Source organism: Montipora foliosa, chromosome 14 (genome assembly GCF_036669935.1).
Source record: "Montipora foliosa isolate CH-2021 chromosome 14, ASM3666993v2, whole genome shotgun sequence".
NCBI classification, from domain to species: Eukaryota; Metazoa; Cnidaria; class Anthozoa; order Scleractinia; family Acroporidae; genus Montipora; species Montipora foliosa.
The window spans coordinates 1756505-1773205 of NC_090882.1; the positions used below are offsets into that span (position 1 = coordinate 1756505).

Genomic DNA, 16701 nt, shown 5'->3' on the forward strand with positions numbered 1-16701 from the left:
AGTGCAGAAGCAGCCCAGTATCTGTTGGTTTTATGTAAACCTTTCTGTCCAAACGGGTGCTATTTCTGATGATTTCAATTCCTAGGAAAGGAATTTTCCCGTTTTCCTCAAGTCTACTGTAAAACTAACGGAAGAGTGGGTTTCATTCAATGTTGAGAGAAATGTGGAGGCAGCTTGGACATCCGGCATTATGCTGAGAGTATCGTCAACGTAGCGTTTGTAGAAAGTGGGCATCAAGACATAAAATTCTTTATTTGCCTCCTTGCTAGATTAGCGTCTTAGTTTTTTCCTAGGGAGCATTGCACCTTTCTTAAGTCTATTACTTAGTTTTTGTATCTCTATTTACGTGTGGTAAAATAAACTATTTTTGTTGTCGTTGTTGTTACTGATCTTTATGTCAGCCGTATCTTACCCAAGTCCACCTGCGCCCACTCTCCGAAATGATATCCAAAAATTGTACACCAGGGTGCTGCGTCCGCGGCCAATCGATGAGGATGTCCGTAATCCTTATGCTCCGTCGAGACCAGAATATTTTGAAGCTTGAAATCTTCATTTCTAATCAAAGGTTTCATGCAATCTGAATACGGTTAAAATAATGACTGCGTTGAGTTATAAATCTCGTCCAGAAATAGGGTGGGTGTATCATCTACAGCTAGGGCACACTGAGATAAAGACATTCAAAAACCGTAAATGGTTTGAACCTAGAGTCGCTATATCCCCCCACTTTTTTCCAACTTTTTTCCTAAAGTGTGGTTTTTTCCTAAACCTGTCCCCCCTCCCCCCCCCCCCCCCCCCAACTTACAAACGTACTCTGCGGCCCTGCATCATAATTAGGTGAATTGATCGTCCGGGTGAGTGTAGTCCTGAGAGGGACTGTATTGGGTGACAATGACTGATGTTTCGACAACCGAAGCCGATGTCATCTTCAAGGTGGACTTAGTGGACCAATCATATCAACAACCAGAGTGTTAATTCAAACTCCTGACGTCACATAAATCACGTGACTCTGAAGATGACTTTTGCTCAGATTGTCGAAACGTCAGTCAATGTCTCCCTAAACAGATCTTCTCAATACTACACTCACCCAATTGTAGAGATTGCTATAAATCCGCTCCAGATAATTTTTATTTTATTTTATTTTAACAAGCCATTGCCTGACAAAAATGAGCGCATCTTGTTAAGCAATTATTGGTGTTTCATATGGAAGCATAACATAGCCCTCTAATGAAACAGTTGTGTAGATTCAATCCTTCTACACAATATACAAAAATTTGGTTTTATCAACGGAGTTGATAATGTAAATTGGCCACCGTTCAGAAATTCTAAAAGCTGACGTTTCGAGCGTTAGCCCTTCGTCAGAGCCGAATCGAGGAATTGTGGGTTACGTGTAGTTTTTATGTAGGAGCTACGCTATTGGTGGTATCATGGCAACGTGAAAAATATGAATACATCAGTTAAATGAAAAGCGTTCGTTAATACCTTGAGGATTAAGGGTGCCGATTTGGAAGATGAACTTTTGTTCCAGATTCTTGCGGCTTTCCGTCGTACTTAGATTTAGGGAAAGGCCGCAGATAGCTATGTGTTTTTTGGAGTGGTTAGGGAGATTAAAATGACAAGCGACTGGCTTAGATTTCATCCTTGTTATTCTCAACATCGCGAAGGTGTTCTCGGAATCGGTCATCTAGTCGTCTACCTGTCTCGCCAATGTATAATTTATTGCATAACGTACAGGTTATGCAATAAATGACATTTGCGGAGGTATATGTGAAACGATCGGTGATCTTAACAGATCGCTTAGGTCCCAATATCTTGCTAGTGTTAACAACGAAAAGACAAGTTTTGCATCGTGAGCGCGCACATTTGAAAGTGCCGGGTTGCTCGTTAGTTTTGAGCGCGCTTCTAACTAAAAAGCTTCCTACGTTTTTGTCTCGTTTGAATGAAATAAATGGAGGTTGCGAAAAGATTCTACCAGTCTCGGGATCATTTTGGATCATTTTTCAATTTAAAATTATTGAGAATGATACTTTTGACTGCGTGATTATGAGGATGGAAAGTGAGGGTGAATGGAATTCTGTCATTCTTATCTTATTGTGACGTTTGTAGTGATGTAGTGATGTAGCTTTTCATTTAACTAATATATTCATATTTTTCACGTTGCCATGTTACCACCAATAGCAGCTAATAGCGTAGCTCCTACTCTACATAAAAACTACACGTAACCCACAATTCCTCGATTCGCTCTGACGAAGGGCTAACGCTCGAAACGTCAGCTTTTAGAATCTCTGTACGGTGGCCAATTTACACTATCAACTCCGTTGATAAAACCAAATTTTTGTGTAGTACTTCCCCACCGACGCAGCACCACAGTTTCTTTAGAAACTACCCCCTTCTAAACAGGAGTTACAAGTGTTGAAACCGGATTGAGCCTCCCCAAACCAGAAAAGTGACATGAGAAACAAGAGACGGCCATTGGCTATTGCTCATGCGCTATTTCTCATGCACATTCTCATTTCCAGAGTCCCTGTTTCTTTAGGTCATTCGGTAAGGGAAAACGAGAGGCTCTGGTGACGAGAATAAAATCAGGACCACCAGGGACGATAGACCGTTTAACAATTATTGGATGAGGTTGAGCATGATAGCGATAATTACCAAGGTCAAAGTTTGTGTTATCTGCCGAAGCCGAAAGCTGATGCGGATAACACAAGCTGAGGCCATGATATTGCTTTATTATGCATATTCCTGAGTAGCACTTGTAAAGACAAGGGGACCGACTCATCCATTTCTATGGATGAGCGGCGAATCAAAGAGTGTTTCTGCGGTTGGCAGTCTTCTTCTTTCCTCTTCTCTGCTGATTAGTGTGTTAGGTGACGTCACTTATGCAAGCATAAAACTATAGTCTGTAGGTATGACGGCAATTCTACATACATAAAATCTATTGTCTGTAGGTTTGACGTAAGAGAAACAGAGCAAGATTTAGCTGCGTGCTTATAGCCAATGAAAATCGAGCTGGTGACACCAAATGTATAATAACTGGTTTTATTGGACAAGTTGATAAAGGTAACTAACCACCGAAAGAACGATTTGTGAGCAGACGTTCCGAGCGTTTGCCCTTCGTCAGAGTGAATAGTAAGTTCCTAGAGGGACGTAAGAAGACTTGAAGTATGCCCGAGATCTACTTGGAATGTGAAATGGGTTTAGTCTTAGCTGAAGTACCTTACTTTGTAAGCTTAGAAACGAGATATCTTCAAAGAAGCCAAACTACGATCTCAAGTCTAGTTTTATCCTCCTCAATGCGTACTTGGGCAGATCAAAAGACGATAAGGACGGGGGGTGACAACTCTAAAAAACGCTGTTTGAGCAATACAAGGTCTTAACTTAAGAGTCGTCCCGGAAATTTGGATCATCCTCCCGAAGTTTTGGGATACATTCCAGGGAATTTTTAGAATTCCCGGCATATATTCTAAGATTTCATGCCTAACTTACCGAGGTTAACCTAAATAAAAACGTGAAATAAAATTTCCTTCGATGTCCCGATTTCTTTCTGTAATGTTCCGGAACTATCGCGTGTTTCCCGGAAAAATTGTCCCGATTCCCGGAGAAATCTCCAGATTCCCGGAACAATTTATGCTTTGTCCCGAAACAGCGTTTGTTGGAGTTGTCAACCCCCGTATAAGGCATCAAGAAAGTCTTAAGTTCACTTGACTTTCTGTCGCACTTATGGCCTACTTGGACTCCAGCATGAACTCGACTAGCCTCTTCCATTCAGTGGCCAGAACAGGACCGAAGCCAGCTCTCTGAACACTAGGCAAACTGCCTTCTCGAAGAAGACAAATAGAGATACAAAAAGGAAATTAACTTTAAAGCCAATTTAGCCGGACGACACCCTATACAGCTCTTTGACCGCACCTTAGGGCCCGCTAAATGCCCTCACAAACGAAGACGCATTGATGCAGAACCAGTTTTTCCTGAAACGTTTCTTCCATAGTGCAATCGTTTTCCACGCAAGATAAATGTTCCTAAAAAAATCGGAAGCAATTTTGCTTTGTGGAAACCAGATTTTGTTCCGGAACAAAAATTGTGTAATGCGCGCAATCGCTAAAACATTTCGAAAAACGCTGCCACTGAAGAGATGTTTCCGGAACAGTGCCATCTTCTTTGGGAAAGCGTTGACGGCTTGTTTTTTTGGTCATCGTCGCTTGATTAAAAATAAAATAAATATTTCAAACGTTGTAACGGTTACTTTTAAAAATCTATGCTGCCTAGCATACGAGAAGTCTTTGTAAAATGCGCTAGTTTAAAACGTTAAGCGTTAACGTGTAGAACTTTTATGAAAAAAATGATAAAATCACTTACACGGCGTGTCCTTCTTTTGCATAGGCATCCACGCGCCATTACTGGGCAGAATCATCAGGCAGAAAAAGGAAAGGAAAACCGCTTGCAACGACAGCTTCATAGCAGCAGTGAATAATCAAAGCAGTTGTCATGGCGTCAGAGCGTATGTCGACAACAAAACAGAACACAAAATAGCGCGCGCTCAAATTCACCTTCCTTGGTAATTTAGCTTTTCCTGGAAGCAACTCTCGGGTCTGAGAAAACGATATGAGGTTTAAAGGCGTCCACGTCCTTCACCAAGGGTAGATTTAACCCTTTCATTTCCAAGATCAAAACATTTATTCCCCCAACTAGTACTATAGACCTCTTTGTTGGGTAGTCATAAAAATTAAGTGTTACATCGTCTTAAGGACGTTCGCGCGAAAATTTTTCAACATTGATTTTTTTCTGAACCTTTTACCACTGTAAGATGATGAGTTAGTTATGTCAGAAATGTAAAAAAAAATGGGGGTCACCGACTTCGTTTTGGAGAGAACATGCCCAGAAAAACACCCAAAATGTGACAAAATCGGGCTTCGTTAGCGAATAAGGCCAGTGTCTGAAAACCCAAATATATTGCAATTAAATCTTTGAAGTGAAATCTTCTCTGCCAAATATTGTTTAAGTGGACTTATTAAGTGAATTTAGTCAACTGGTGAGGTTCCTTAAAGATCAAATTCGCATTTATTGACCACAGTTTCACTCGCCTTGCAGCCGCAAGATGGCAAGATTTGATGTCCCGTGAGCAGAAATCTTGAAACTTTTTTAACTTCCCACATTGATTTTTTGTTCATTTGTGGAAAACGTGGAGATAATTGTAAATAAAATCCGTTTCTGGAAAGAAAAATAGGGGTCACCGAACGTCCAAGACCGTTAAATCCAGGCAAAGCTATAGCAATGGCCTTTTGCCCTATTATTTCTCATTTTATTACTTAGCGCGCGCGCTCGCGTATGACGTAGCGTGTGTATTTGCGTGCGCAGTAAGGATGCGCAGAAACAATTGGCGCGAACGTCCTTAAGCTGATAATTATGTTCATTCTCAATACCTGTAAATACATGCTGATCACTCCTTGGAATCAAAGGGTCAAGCCACCTTCGTCAAATGGATGGGCCAATGCTCGACTAATCAGTTTCCAAACTACCAGCGGCGGTTCCTTTACTTTCATTAGCTGATACAAGCAATACAAGCAGCGTCGCTCGCTTCAATCACCCACCGACGCACTTCCTTTTGAAGCTACCCTCGTTACTTACATGAGCTCAGTGCCGAAAAGTCGAACAAGAAACTTAAGCCGTGACTCCAGATTTTTAGTCCGACAACCTAAACTTGCCTCAACACGGACCAATGTCTCTCTTTTCCTCTCTTGTCGCTGACAATGTAAGCCGTATCCTTAGGGATGGCGAAAGAATCGAATTTTTCCGGCCTCCAGTAAGCAAGAATTAGTATTTGGTGTCATGTTTTTTTCTGTCGAAGTCACGCATGGCTATGGTGGTGTCAGGGAATTCATTAGGAAGAGACGTCCTCTTTTTAGTCATTAAGTCAATGGCTAAAACCCTCAGGGTATAACTCGCTCTTAAAGCGTCAAAAAAAGCGAGGAGCCGCAAATATGCTGAGCCGCGTAGTAGCGTGGCTACGTAGCTACTTACATTTTTTTGATGCTTTAAGAACAAGTTATACCCTGAGGTTTTTTGCCATTGTTTGAACGTGGCCATGTAGCCACTTAGTCGCGTAGCCACAGTTTGAGGGCTTCCGCCTAACAGAGAAGCCGCGTAGCCACGTTATTCTAAAGTTAAGCCTCAACTATTTTGCCTCAACTCGTAACAGCAAAAGAATGATCTCGAGACTTATGCTAACGAAAATGAGGATTTATGTGCGTTTTTTCCTCAGACCCTCGAGACGATTCCTTTTGTCTCAGAGTAAATTTCAGTGTGTATCTTCTGCATGTGCAAGAGAGCATTGTTATAATCAATCCCGTCTTTAAGAGCCTGCGCGCTTCCAGTGCTGTAGAGCTACGAACATACACTAGAGGATCGGATGTCTTGAAATGCAACCGGAAATAGAGTCGGTGGCGAGTACAATATTTGCGAACTTCAAAACCTCACGAGTGACCATAAATCACGAATGCACGAGCAAGTTCGTAAAATTTTTTAATTAATTATATACTCAACAAAATTACTTCATCAATGTGTTTCTATAGCAACTTCCGTATTGCATTCTATAACCTATTTATGCATTCGTTGTTGACCAATCAGAAACGAGTTATTGTGTTGAAGTATATAATAACGGAAAATATGACAGTGAAAAGATTTTTCTTTTAGTTTTTGCATGTAGGTTCTTTTTTATCTTGTGACAAAATTGTAAGCACAACTGTAAGGATACAAGGCGTATCTCAAAATAGTTACTCTTTATTTGGATTGCGGTCGATTCGCCCCTAACTCGTTTCAACCGACAGGCATTGCGAGCCGGGGAACAATTTTCCTATATGAAAATCCCGCCAAAGCTGAAATTCATCCAATCAGATCGCTACGATAAGCAACGCGAATTTCCATAACAAAAACAGACGGTCGAAAAGCCTGTCTGTTGAAGGTGGGCCTTTAAAAGAACTTGTCACACTAAGCTGTCCCCTATCAAATTGAAGACTATGCATTTTGATAATCAGCTAATCAGCAAACTATTAGCCCTTAAAAAGTGGCAAATGATGGTATGGAAAAAGCGTTTCGATTACCATCTAAATCGGGCTCAATTTTTCAAACAACTTCCAATATTCAGCGTCAATTTTAAAAAACGACGATCATGCGCTAATGACAAAAATTATGAGTTGTAAGCAAAGATTTCCCGAAAGATGCGAATCTGAAAGTTTACTTCATGCAAAACAAGCCCCTAAACGAGTAAGGGACGTCATCGACACAAAGACTATTGCCTTCTGTTCTGGGAATCGAACAAATGTGCCTTACGCAGAGTATCATTCTTCACTGCACATTCAAATTTGAAGATAATATTGTATACTTTTCCCATGACGGTGATTTAAAAGATTGTTTAGAAAACAATCCATCTGTCCTGAAACTAACGAAAAAAAACAGTTATCTTAAGTCCAAAGCAGCCCACTCGATGTCTTTTATCTCTAAAACAAGTTTTTGCGAAAACAACGTTTTCCAAATTGTTCCCCGTTCACGCTTAAACGCAAAAAAGTAAAAGTGTATCTGAATTTTTCAAGGCGTCAAAATATTTTCTTGTTTTCGGGCTGCAAGGAATATTTCGGAAAACAATGCTCCCACAAGAACGGTCTCTCGTTTAAGAAGTCCTGATAACATTAATTGAAAAAGTGAACGAGAGGCAGTATTTTGGGCCCTAACTTCTCTATTCAATTTAAAGGTTACCATAATAACAGTAATAGGTATCTAACATAGAGATTCTATAACTCCCGCAAAGAAAACTAGATAAAATAAAGTGGCGAATTACAACATCGGTAACTGTAATAAACATTCTACGAGAAAGATCGAATTGGAGTTGCAGCCTCACGAATTACCCACAGAACTGCATAGGGAATGGGAGGTCAGCAGGCCAAGAACCAATGCACACACTGCACAAGGAAGGGATGTGTGGCAGGCGAAGAACTCATACACCTTATGCAAATTAGGCTGGAGGGGTAACAGGCTGAGCAATTATCTACAAATTTAACTGCAGGTGAGAAGCGTGGCTGGCTACGAACAAAATGTAGGTGGAAGGGAAGAGTGACTGACTAACAACTTATTCACAAACTGTACAGAGGGGGCACGGGTGGCAAGATGCGAAAATAGAAACATAAACTAGGTGCGAGGGGGAGGGAAAGGTCTACTTTTGTAAGGGATAAGGGTGGGGTAGGATGGAGCAAGTTTAAAAGTTCTTTCATGGCTTCTGTTTTTCGGAAGGTTGTACAACTGATGTGCCTGGCTGCAGTGTCTGGGATTGTTGCTGTTGTTGTTGTTGAAAGGCAGCCGCTTGTGCTTGTTGCATTTGTTGGAATTGTTCTTGTTCAGCCTATAAACAGGATCAACGAACACAATGTGTGATTCTTGGGTTGTTTTGTAAAACTGACATACTTACAGAACCCAATTAAAATATTTAGGGGAGTATGTGAATACTCCAGTTGTTTTAATAGTCGTTCAAGCATTTGAACTCCACAGGCGGGGACAAATTTTTAGCCCCTGCAATCAAATATTAATTGGGCGTGCTGTTGTGTGACCACATTCTCCGTCAGAGGCAAAAGCGAGATTGCATAGTGGCGTGGTTACTCTGCTAGAAGACACCATTTTGTATTTCATTAACTAGCGCTCTGCCCCTGGGAAGATTGCAAAACCGTTGACAAAGACTAAACTTGACTCGGTTGGTCAGGTTTTCAACCTGTATGTGTTTTGTTAGTCTCTATCTTTCGTTCAAACCCTGCGAGGAGAAGCTTTCATTTCTGCCAGTCTGTTAATACTATATGATCATAGCTAATAGAGGAGACCTTCAATTTTCTGTGAAGTATCGAAGTCGTTCGCGCATCTGATTGCTGACCTGCTTTGGCCAGATATGTCGAGAAGTGCAAGGAACTAGATTCACAAGGATTTCAATAAGCGTCACAAAGTGTACCCTTGCTCTTCTACCCAACTTTACATGTAACATCACTCGTGTCTTAAAATACAGATAATTAACGTCACAAAGTGTCCCCAAGATGCTGCTTTGGCAGCAGAGAAAGACATCCTGAAGTTATTTGTCTCAGGCACACAAACAAAGCAAACAAAACCAAAGAGCGAGAAAATGGGAGCAGTGATAGCTCAGTGGTGAGAGCACTCGTGTTCCACCAATGTGACCTAGGAACAATTCCGGGATTCGACGCCATATGTGGGTTGAGTTTGTTGCTTCTCTACTCTGAGGTTTTTCCCTGGATACTCCAGTTTTCCCCTCTCCTCATAAACCAACATTTGATTTGATTTGAACTGATTTCAGTTGATTTGTCTTCCCAATAAGTAAAGCACTCGTGCTCGGCTAAATAACCTTGAGACGTAAATACAAAGATTATATATTTAAGTCTCTGCAAGCGGGCATTACTTCAAGGCCACGAATACCAATCAGGCATAGGATACAGCTGTTGCTCAGGCACATTGAACAATGTGAACAATGAGGAACGATTGTGAAGAACTTATGACAGCATAAATGTGTTATCCTAAGTAGCGTGCATAATGTAAAAGACAAAAATCAAGTGAGGCTTAATGTTACTGTGAATGTGATGAATGAAGTAACCTTTGCTCATCAACAGCATCAGGAACTTCTTTGTGCATCATCCAAGGACAGAGAAAAATCTCTGAGCTGGGTGGGAATCAAACCCACGATCTCCTCCTTGTGATAGTGTAAATTTTATATTTGAAGAAGCGGCTTGGAATTGACAAGAAAATTACATCTGTTTTCTAAAGACTGTAACTAGTGGCTTTCTTAACTCCTGTCCACGGAAATGGAGAAAATTAATACCATTGCTCTAGCTTGGATCATTGCTCATGTTACGCACACTTTACCTGCGCTTGCTCTAACCTCGCCTTTTGAAAAAGTTCTTGCTGTTGCCTTAACAGTTCCTCTTCTGGAATTCCCTAAGGAGATAATGGCAACCAAAAACTGTTTATAATGTAAACTGCACACATTGATATTTACTAATGACGGGAGGACTCTTTCGCCAATCAGAGTAAAGAAACAAATTGTGATTCACTCCTAGGAGTGAATGGGTTAATCAGTCCAAAAAATAATTTTACATGTAGTTTTTGGACTGCTTAACACATTCACTCCATAGGATTGATGCCTCCATTATTATTATTATTGTTGTTATTATTATTATTATTATTACATGGTAATAATAAATAGAGGATGTTGCATGGCTGCGCGGAGATGCGAAATTTCTCTTCGAGTGTTGAAAAGAAATTTCGTATCTCCAAGCTGTAATATTCTATTTTATTATATAAACACCAATGAAATACTAATTCATTTCACGAAAGGCATCGAAAGCCGCATTTTTATATGTAACCATAGCAACAGTGATCTTTTCACATATGAAGATAACATGTTTTCCCAGGAAAGCTCGCTTGATATTACATGTACATTGGTGTTTATATAAATATAATTTATTATAGACAGGTATACTGTAGTTTTTTGGATACAAGGCGCACTCCATTATAAGACGCACCTTTAACTTTCAAACTTGATGGAATTTATGTCACAAACTGAAAATCTCATCAAAATATTTGATTATAAGACGCATCTCAAATAGAGGAATTGGGTTCAACTCGATCATCGCTAGTTATGCTGTCTCAACTGAAGATTGTAGTGTAAGACAGTCAAGAAAAGTGGCAGAAGGAAATTCAACTAGAATTTAGAGAAAAACCGTTAAATCCTTCTGTTATTAGTACTACTTCCTTGCTGGTGTTTTTGTTGTACATGTACAATGCTAAGAATTGAAGGCCATCATCATGAATGTTGGTGTGAGGCCACCATTCTGGTATCACAGTAGGGGGAAGACTGGGGCGAATTTAACATACAAGATGGAGGCAATAGATCCAAGAATCATCCCTGCATGAGTTTTGTTGCAAGAAGATACTCAGCTTTAAGGCGCAACTTGAGTTTAGATCACATTTGGAGCCTACAAGCAATTTCTTTGAGAAAAAGTGCTGCACCTTATAACCGAAAAAACTACAGTAATACATGTACATGTACAAACTCAATAGAAAACATCAAACAACTGAACTTACTAGGTTCTCCAAACGTGTGCTTGCCCTTCTTTTATTCTACAAAAAACAAATTTCAACAAAATATCAACTTTGGACGCTTCGAAGGAACACAATCGAAAACCAAGATACAAGTCCAATACCGCCACACTGATAGGGGATTCGTATGGACCGTAAACTTGAACTGACAAGGCCTCATGACCCTACCATCTAAACGTACAGTACTGCAAGTTCTGTGGATGATATGAATGCAGTTTAAGGACAGTTCACTTCTCTTTATGGTCTGTGTGGACCATATAGATAGTAAGGCCTCATGCCCCTACCATGTAAACATGGAGTAATGAAGTTCACTCCTCTTTACAACTAGTTCAGTCTTATAGTGAAGACAAAATAAACGGGGTATTTGCAGTAGTTAATGGTCTGTTGTAAACAGTGTGGGTGTATTGGACCACACTCAAAAATAAAGCCAGCTTTTCAACTTACAGCAGCTTGAGTTTTACACTCTTGAAGTACTGATTTAACTTCTTCAATGTATGAATTAAAACCAAGACCCTGGAAAGAAACACAGACAAGAGTTACATGTAGTTATAAATACTATTTATTGTAATAAAGTTGACAGTTACCTGTGAAAATACATTGTTCGTGGTTAGTCTTACAAACATTGTTTCATCCCGACCAAGGGACTCATCAGAGACCTTTTTGCTTGGCAAACTCATTGGGCATCACGCCCAAAGTCCTGTTTGCTAACAAAATGATGACAGCAATCTCGCCTTATATCTCATAAGGATTCCAGACTGCGCAAATTCACCAGTGAAAAATTGACAATAAAGTTGACAGTTACACTGTACTTGTGAAAATACACTGTTTGTGGTTATTTATTGTAAGCTTCAAGTTTTCATGCATCGAAATTCTTTAGTTCTACGAACTTAAGTAGAAACACTCTGGCAGCAAATGATAAAAAAAATCTGCTAATCTAATATTATATTACATAATTATGACTTACTGAGTGATAAATGGTGAAGAATAGATGATATGATGATGATGATGATGATGATGGTGATGATGATGGATAATGAAGACCATCTTTGTTATTATTTCATTTACTTCTGGCTACAATGCCGTGCAACATAATCCAACCTGGCCTGCATGCTTTCAGTTCTTAATTCCACCGAGGCAGACCAGTGTCCATTTTATGGAAAACAGCACATTGATGTTAATATTACACGGGATTAACAAACTTATGTCCACAGATCTTCCTTCATGTTTATTGTACAGTGCCTTTAGGCTACATGTATACCTGCAGAGCTTGGAAGACATGTTCCGGGAGAATAGTCTTTTTCAGTTGACGGTTGCATATCTCATTTGCTTCCGATGACACCAGATGAATGAATTCTGCATAAGACAACAAACTTAAACTTAATGAGTTGCTATCATTCTTTGACACTTAAATCAACAATTACTGAGTCCTAGCCTTTTCTAAAGCAACAATACTTATTACTGAAAACTGAACTACCAACATCAGATTTCCAGCATTTTCAATGGCTTGCCGAACACAGGCTATCATTTCATATACCTGCTGTACCTAATATGGTCAAGGAGTGTGTCAGCAATAAAGCAAACTGAAAACATTTTTGCAGCTCTGAGAAAAAATGGCAGACAAAAGATATTTTGGACAGGAATTGACCAAGGCAGAAATCGATGCTTGCTGGATATAATATTATTAATTTACCAACTCGGCGCTATGTGCCTCGTTGGTTATCTGTCACTTCATATCCAGCGTGCCCTCGTAGAATAATTATTGTTAATTAGTATCTGTTAGGACAGTGGATAGTGCCGAAGGTGGTCTCTGACTGGCTACTCAAACTCCGAATATCCTTTGTTAGTATATACTAAAACAGTGGATAGCGTTGAACGTGCGCCCTGATTGGCTCGTCAAACTCCGGATATCCTGGGCTATTTACCTCCGAGCAACTCAGGAAAAAATGGCGTCCCGATTTGCATCCGTGATAAGTGAAGAAAATGTCCCAAATTAATTTTTTGTGGTGTATATTATCTCACTGTTTTAGTATATACTAAAACAACTATTCACCTCAGTGTCGGTGAAAATTCATCCGGTTATAACCTCCCCCGGATATTAGCCCCCCTTTAGTTTTCCTTGTTTTCTTAATACTAAGTGCTCTTGCAGAACCCTGAACTACTTCAAATGCAAAGTTAGGAAAGATAGCGGAACAATAATAACGAAGAGAATTAAGTGCAGGAAGCCTCGCCGCTGTTCGACTAGACATTAAAATTTTTTAACAATGACAGCGAGGATGAACTCTGAGCTTCCAGTTTGTTGCGTTCCGGTTACATTCACGTTGTTAAGTTTTGATTTTGTTCCTAAAATTTAAATGTATTCGATTTATAATGAGGCTTGAAAATTTAATTTAATTAAATGAATTAAAAACGTATTTCCATCAACACTGCTGTGGCTCATTTCAAAACCTTTTTTTTATTCCGCTTATAAGCCCCTCCGTTTATAAGCCCACCCAAAACCCCTTACGAAGTTGTATCAGCCCAGGGATTATAACCTGATTTTATAATTTATAATTGAAAGCGTAAACATTAAATTAATACAAATCACCTGCTGCGCCTAGGGCAAATCAAAAAAGCAGAAGATAGTCTAGCACCGAGTGATTCTATTTCATGCTTGTTTATTATGCGGACTAAAAAAGTCTGAGGACCCTGCAAAGCTGCGACAAAATAGCTCTCTCTTAAGTGCTGCAGGTCTAGGATTAACCATTATTCTTAGATACATATTAATACACTTACCGTCAACTTTTTTGCCGATGGCGCAAAAAAATCGCTTATTCTTTTCATTTCGGTGAGATAATGCACAAATGAAAGGTGAGAAAGACTGATACGGACAGATGCTCTCTGATCAAAGGTCAGGGTCAGTTGTCAGAGACCTTGTCTGGTCAGTTACATTCTCGTCACCAGAGCCTCAGATCGACACAAGGCTATGGGAACCTCTATGTAGGAGAACATGTGCCGTAGGGTTCTTATAGCCAAATATTGGCTATTTGAACCTTACGGCGCTTGCTCACACCTCATGCTAACACGAATGCACCAATTAGAGACGCTTTTGTTTGTTCTTCATGAGCTCTGGGGTCGAGCTCTGGGGTCGAGATTGGGTCAGTTATTATAGCTGACAGGGGAGGAGGGAAGGGATGGGGAATGATGAATTATGATTTTATTATACATGTGTACGACAGGAATTATCTCTTTTTTTTTTCGATGGTATGCATTACCTAACTGAGTAAAATAAGGGTCAAGTCTTTCTTTAGTTAATAACTGGAAAAAAAAAGATTTTCACACTTAAAAAAATTATTATTTCGTGTTTGAACTACCGGACGTTACATGTCAAATAACCGGACGTTGCATCCGGCGTCCGGCCTGAAACGAAACCCCTGTGTAAGAGTACAGACAATGCTGAACCACAATTGACAGAGTCAGAAAATACCATGATACTCTTTGTTTGTGCCCCAAATTTTACATAAGCATTGTTTCCAGTTTTTCTTGGGACTTACAATGGCCCCAAACAAAAACAATGCTTATCCAATTTTCTTTCTTTAGTATTATGGTATTTTCGGCTTAGGCCAATATTGATCTGATAAATAACCCTACAAACCTGTACAACAGTTAAGAATAAGTTCCCGTGCATCATTTGACACCCGCACATGTGGAATCATCTCTTTGATCATCTTGTTGACGGCAGCTTCAAAAAGATTAACAAGCATGCATTATGTAGGAGCTGGGACTTTGAAAAAAGAAAATTATTAGAAGCAATAAAAAATAAACAGTAAAGCCTAATTCCTTACAAAACAAGTCGAAGATCATTGGAAGACAAATTAAAGACTAAATTGGTTTAATACAGAAATAGCTAAGAAATAGTATCTTTGTTTTTTTCATTACAATTAATACTGATTTCTGCTACATATTGTATTGCAACACATGTATCTCTTCTGCCCACAGGCAGGCTTCTGGTCTAGGCCATTCTTGTGTATGTACCTCTATGTATGATGGGAAGAATAAACTGAATAATTTGAATAAATCCCCCATCCAACTCAAATTTTGGCAAAAAAAACCCACTTTGGGCACAAAATAACGTACAAGTCCCTCTCTGAAATTATCCCTTTATCGAAAAAAAGTGCTAAGATTATATATTGCAATAACAAATACACAATTTACTACAAACCTCTCGGTAATGTAACGTCATCGTCTGGAACAGCTTCTGCCATCTTGGATTTTCTGATCTTTCCAGGCCTGCAGTTGGTTCGCAGATTTTGCCGAAGTGGTTAGGGTGTCATATATGCGATACTCTTGTGCACAATCCATTGCTTGCGCCACAGGTTACCCAGGGGTTGGGTTGCAACGAGTTCATTTGAATTTTACCTGAGGCTCTGCCAGGGTAAATTCCGACAAGTGACATGGCCTGAAAAGTAGCGACATCTCTTAAAGTGAAATCGCGACAAACTACATCCTTTCTTTATATTTCCGACAGCATTGCGAAACATTGACAAAGCACCGCCCCGAGACCTTTTAATAAGAGACAAAGCACCCCCCGCCCTCCCCATCCTCCTGGAAGGGCCTCTTACCTCCTACGGTAAACCATTTTAACTAAAGGCGGCGAAATACGAGATACAAAAACCATCAACTTGACGCGCAACATTGTTTCGTTGCAAGTTTGGGTCGATGTCCCCCGTTTTTCATCTTGCATGATTAACTTGTCGCGCAACAAAAACATTTGTTGCGGGTTGAAGAAAGTTGTTGCGAAAAGTAGAGCGCGGATCTACTCTGAGCAACAAATTTTGGCTTTGTTACTCGTTTTTCATCAAGCTCACAACTTGTCGCGCAACAAATGTGCTCGTGTACTAGCAAATCAACCAATCAGCGCCCTGCATTTCTTCAACCCGCAACAAATGTTTTTCTTGCGGGTCAAGTTGATCACGCAAGGTGAAAAACGCGAAACATCGACCAAAACTTGCAACGAAACAATGTTGCGCGACAAGTTGAGGGTTTTTGTATCTCGTCTTTCGCTTAAACCACCAAAGATCAGTTTATTAAAAATACGGTTGATGAATTGTTGCAAATAATCGGAGGCAAGACCGGAAGTGAAGTGAGGTAATTATGTTTGGGAATACCGTAGCGCACAACTTCCTGGAGAAAAAAAATCATAGACAATAGTATGAAGGATGAACATGAACCTAATGCAAGTAGCACTGCAAAACGCTTTCAATGCCACAAAATGTAAGGAATAGAGATACAGTACTATTGCTTTTACCTTACTATTTAACAACTATTCTAAGAGGGCGCGCTGGCGATGTGGCAAGAGAAAAAGAGGCCATAAGTGAGTTGAAGACATAAAACAGTGTCGTAAAACAACTCAAACAGCTCGAAGTATCACCTTAGCTATTTCTGATAGACGTATTTAGCTAGCCACTCAATTCACCCTCCAGGATATGTCCCTACAAGCTCTCCCTTTAATTTGGGGACAAGAGGGATGTGACTGTAAAATTAACCTTGTCTAGAACGGAAGCGTTGTCACATGACTGGAAAAAATTG

At 39.9% G+C, this 16701-nt stretch overlaps 1 protein-coding gene across 1 annotated transcript; it reads right to left on the reverse strand.

The window, feature by feature from the left end:
• Positions 1-6503: 6503 nt before the first annotated feature.
• LOC137984354 (protein Dr1-like) lies at positions 6504-15394 on the reverse strand. The gene is made up of 7 exons (XM_068831508.1): positions 15335-15394; positions 14768-14854; positions 12395-12489; positions 11581-11649; positions 11122-11157; positions 9901-9972; positions 6504-8386 (listed from the first exon to the last, which is right to left on the reverse strand). The coding sequence occupies exons 1-7, from the start codon at positions 15375-15377 to the stop codon at positions 8255-8257; spliced, it is 534 nt and encodes a 177-aa protein (XP_068687609.1). The 5' UTR covers positions 15378-15394; the 3' UTR covers positions 6504-8254.
• Positions 15395-16701: the final 1307 nt, after the last annotated feature.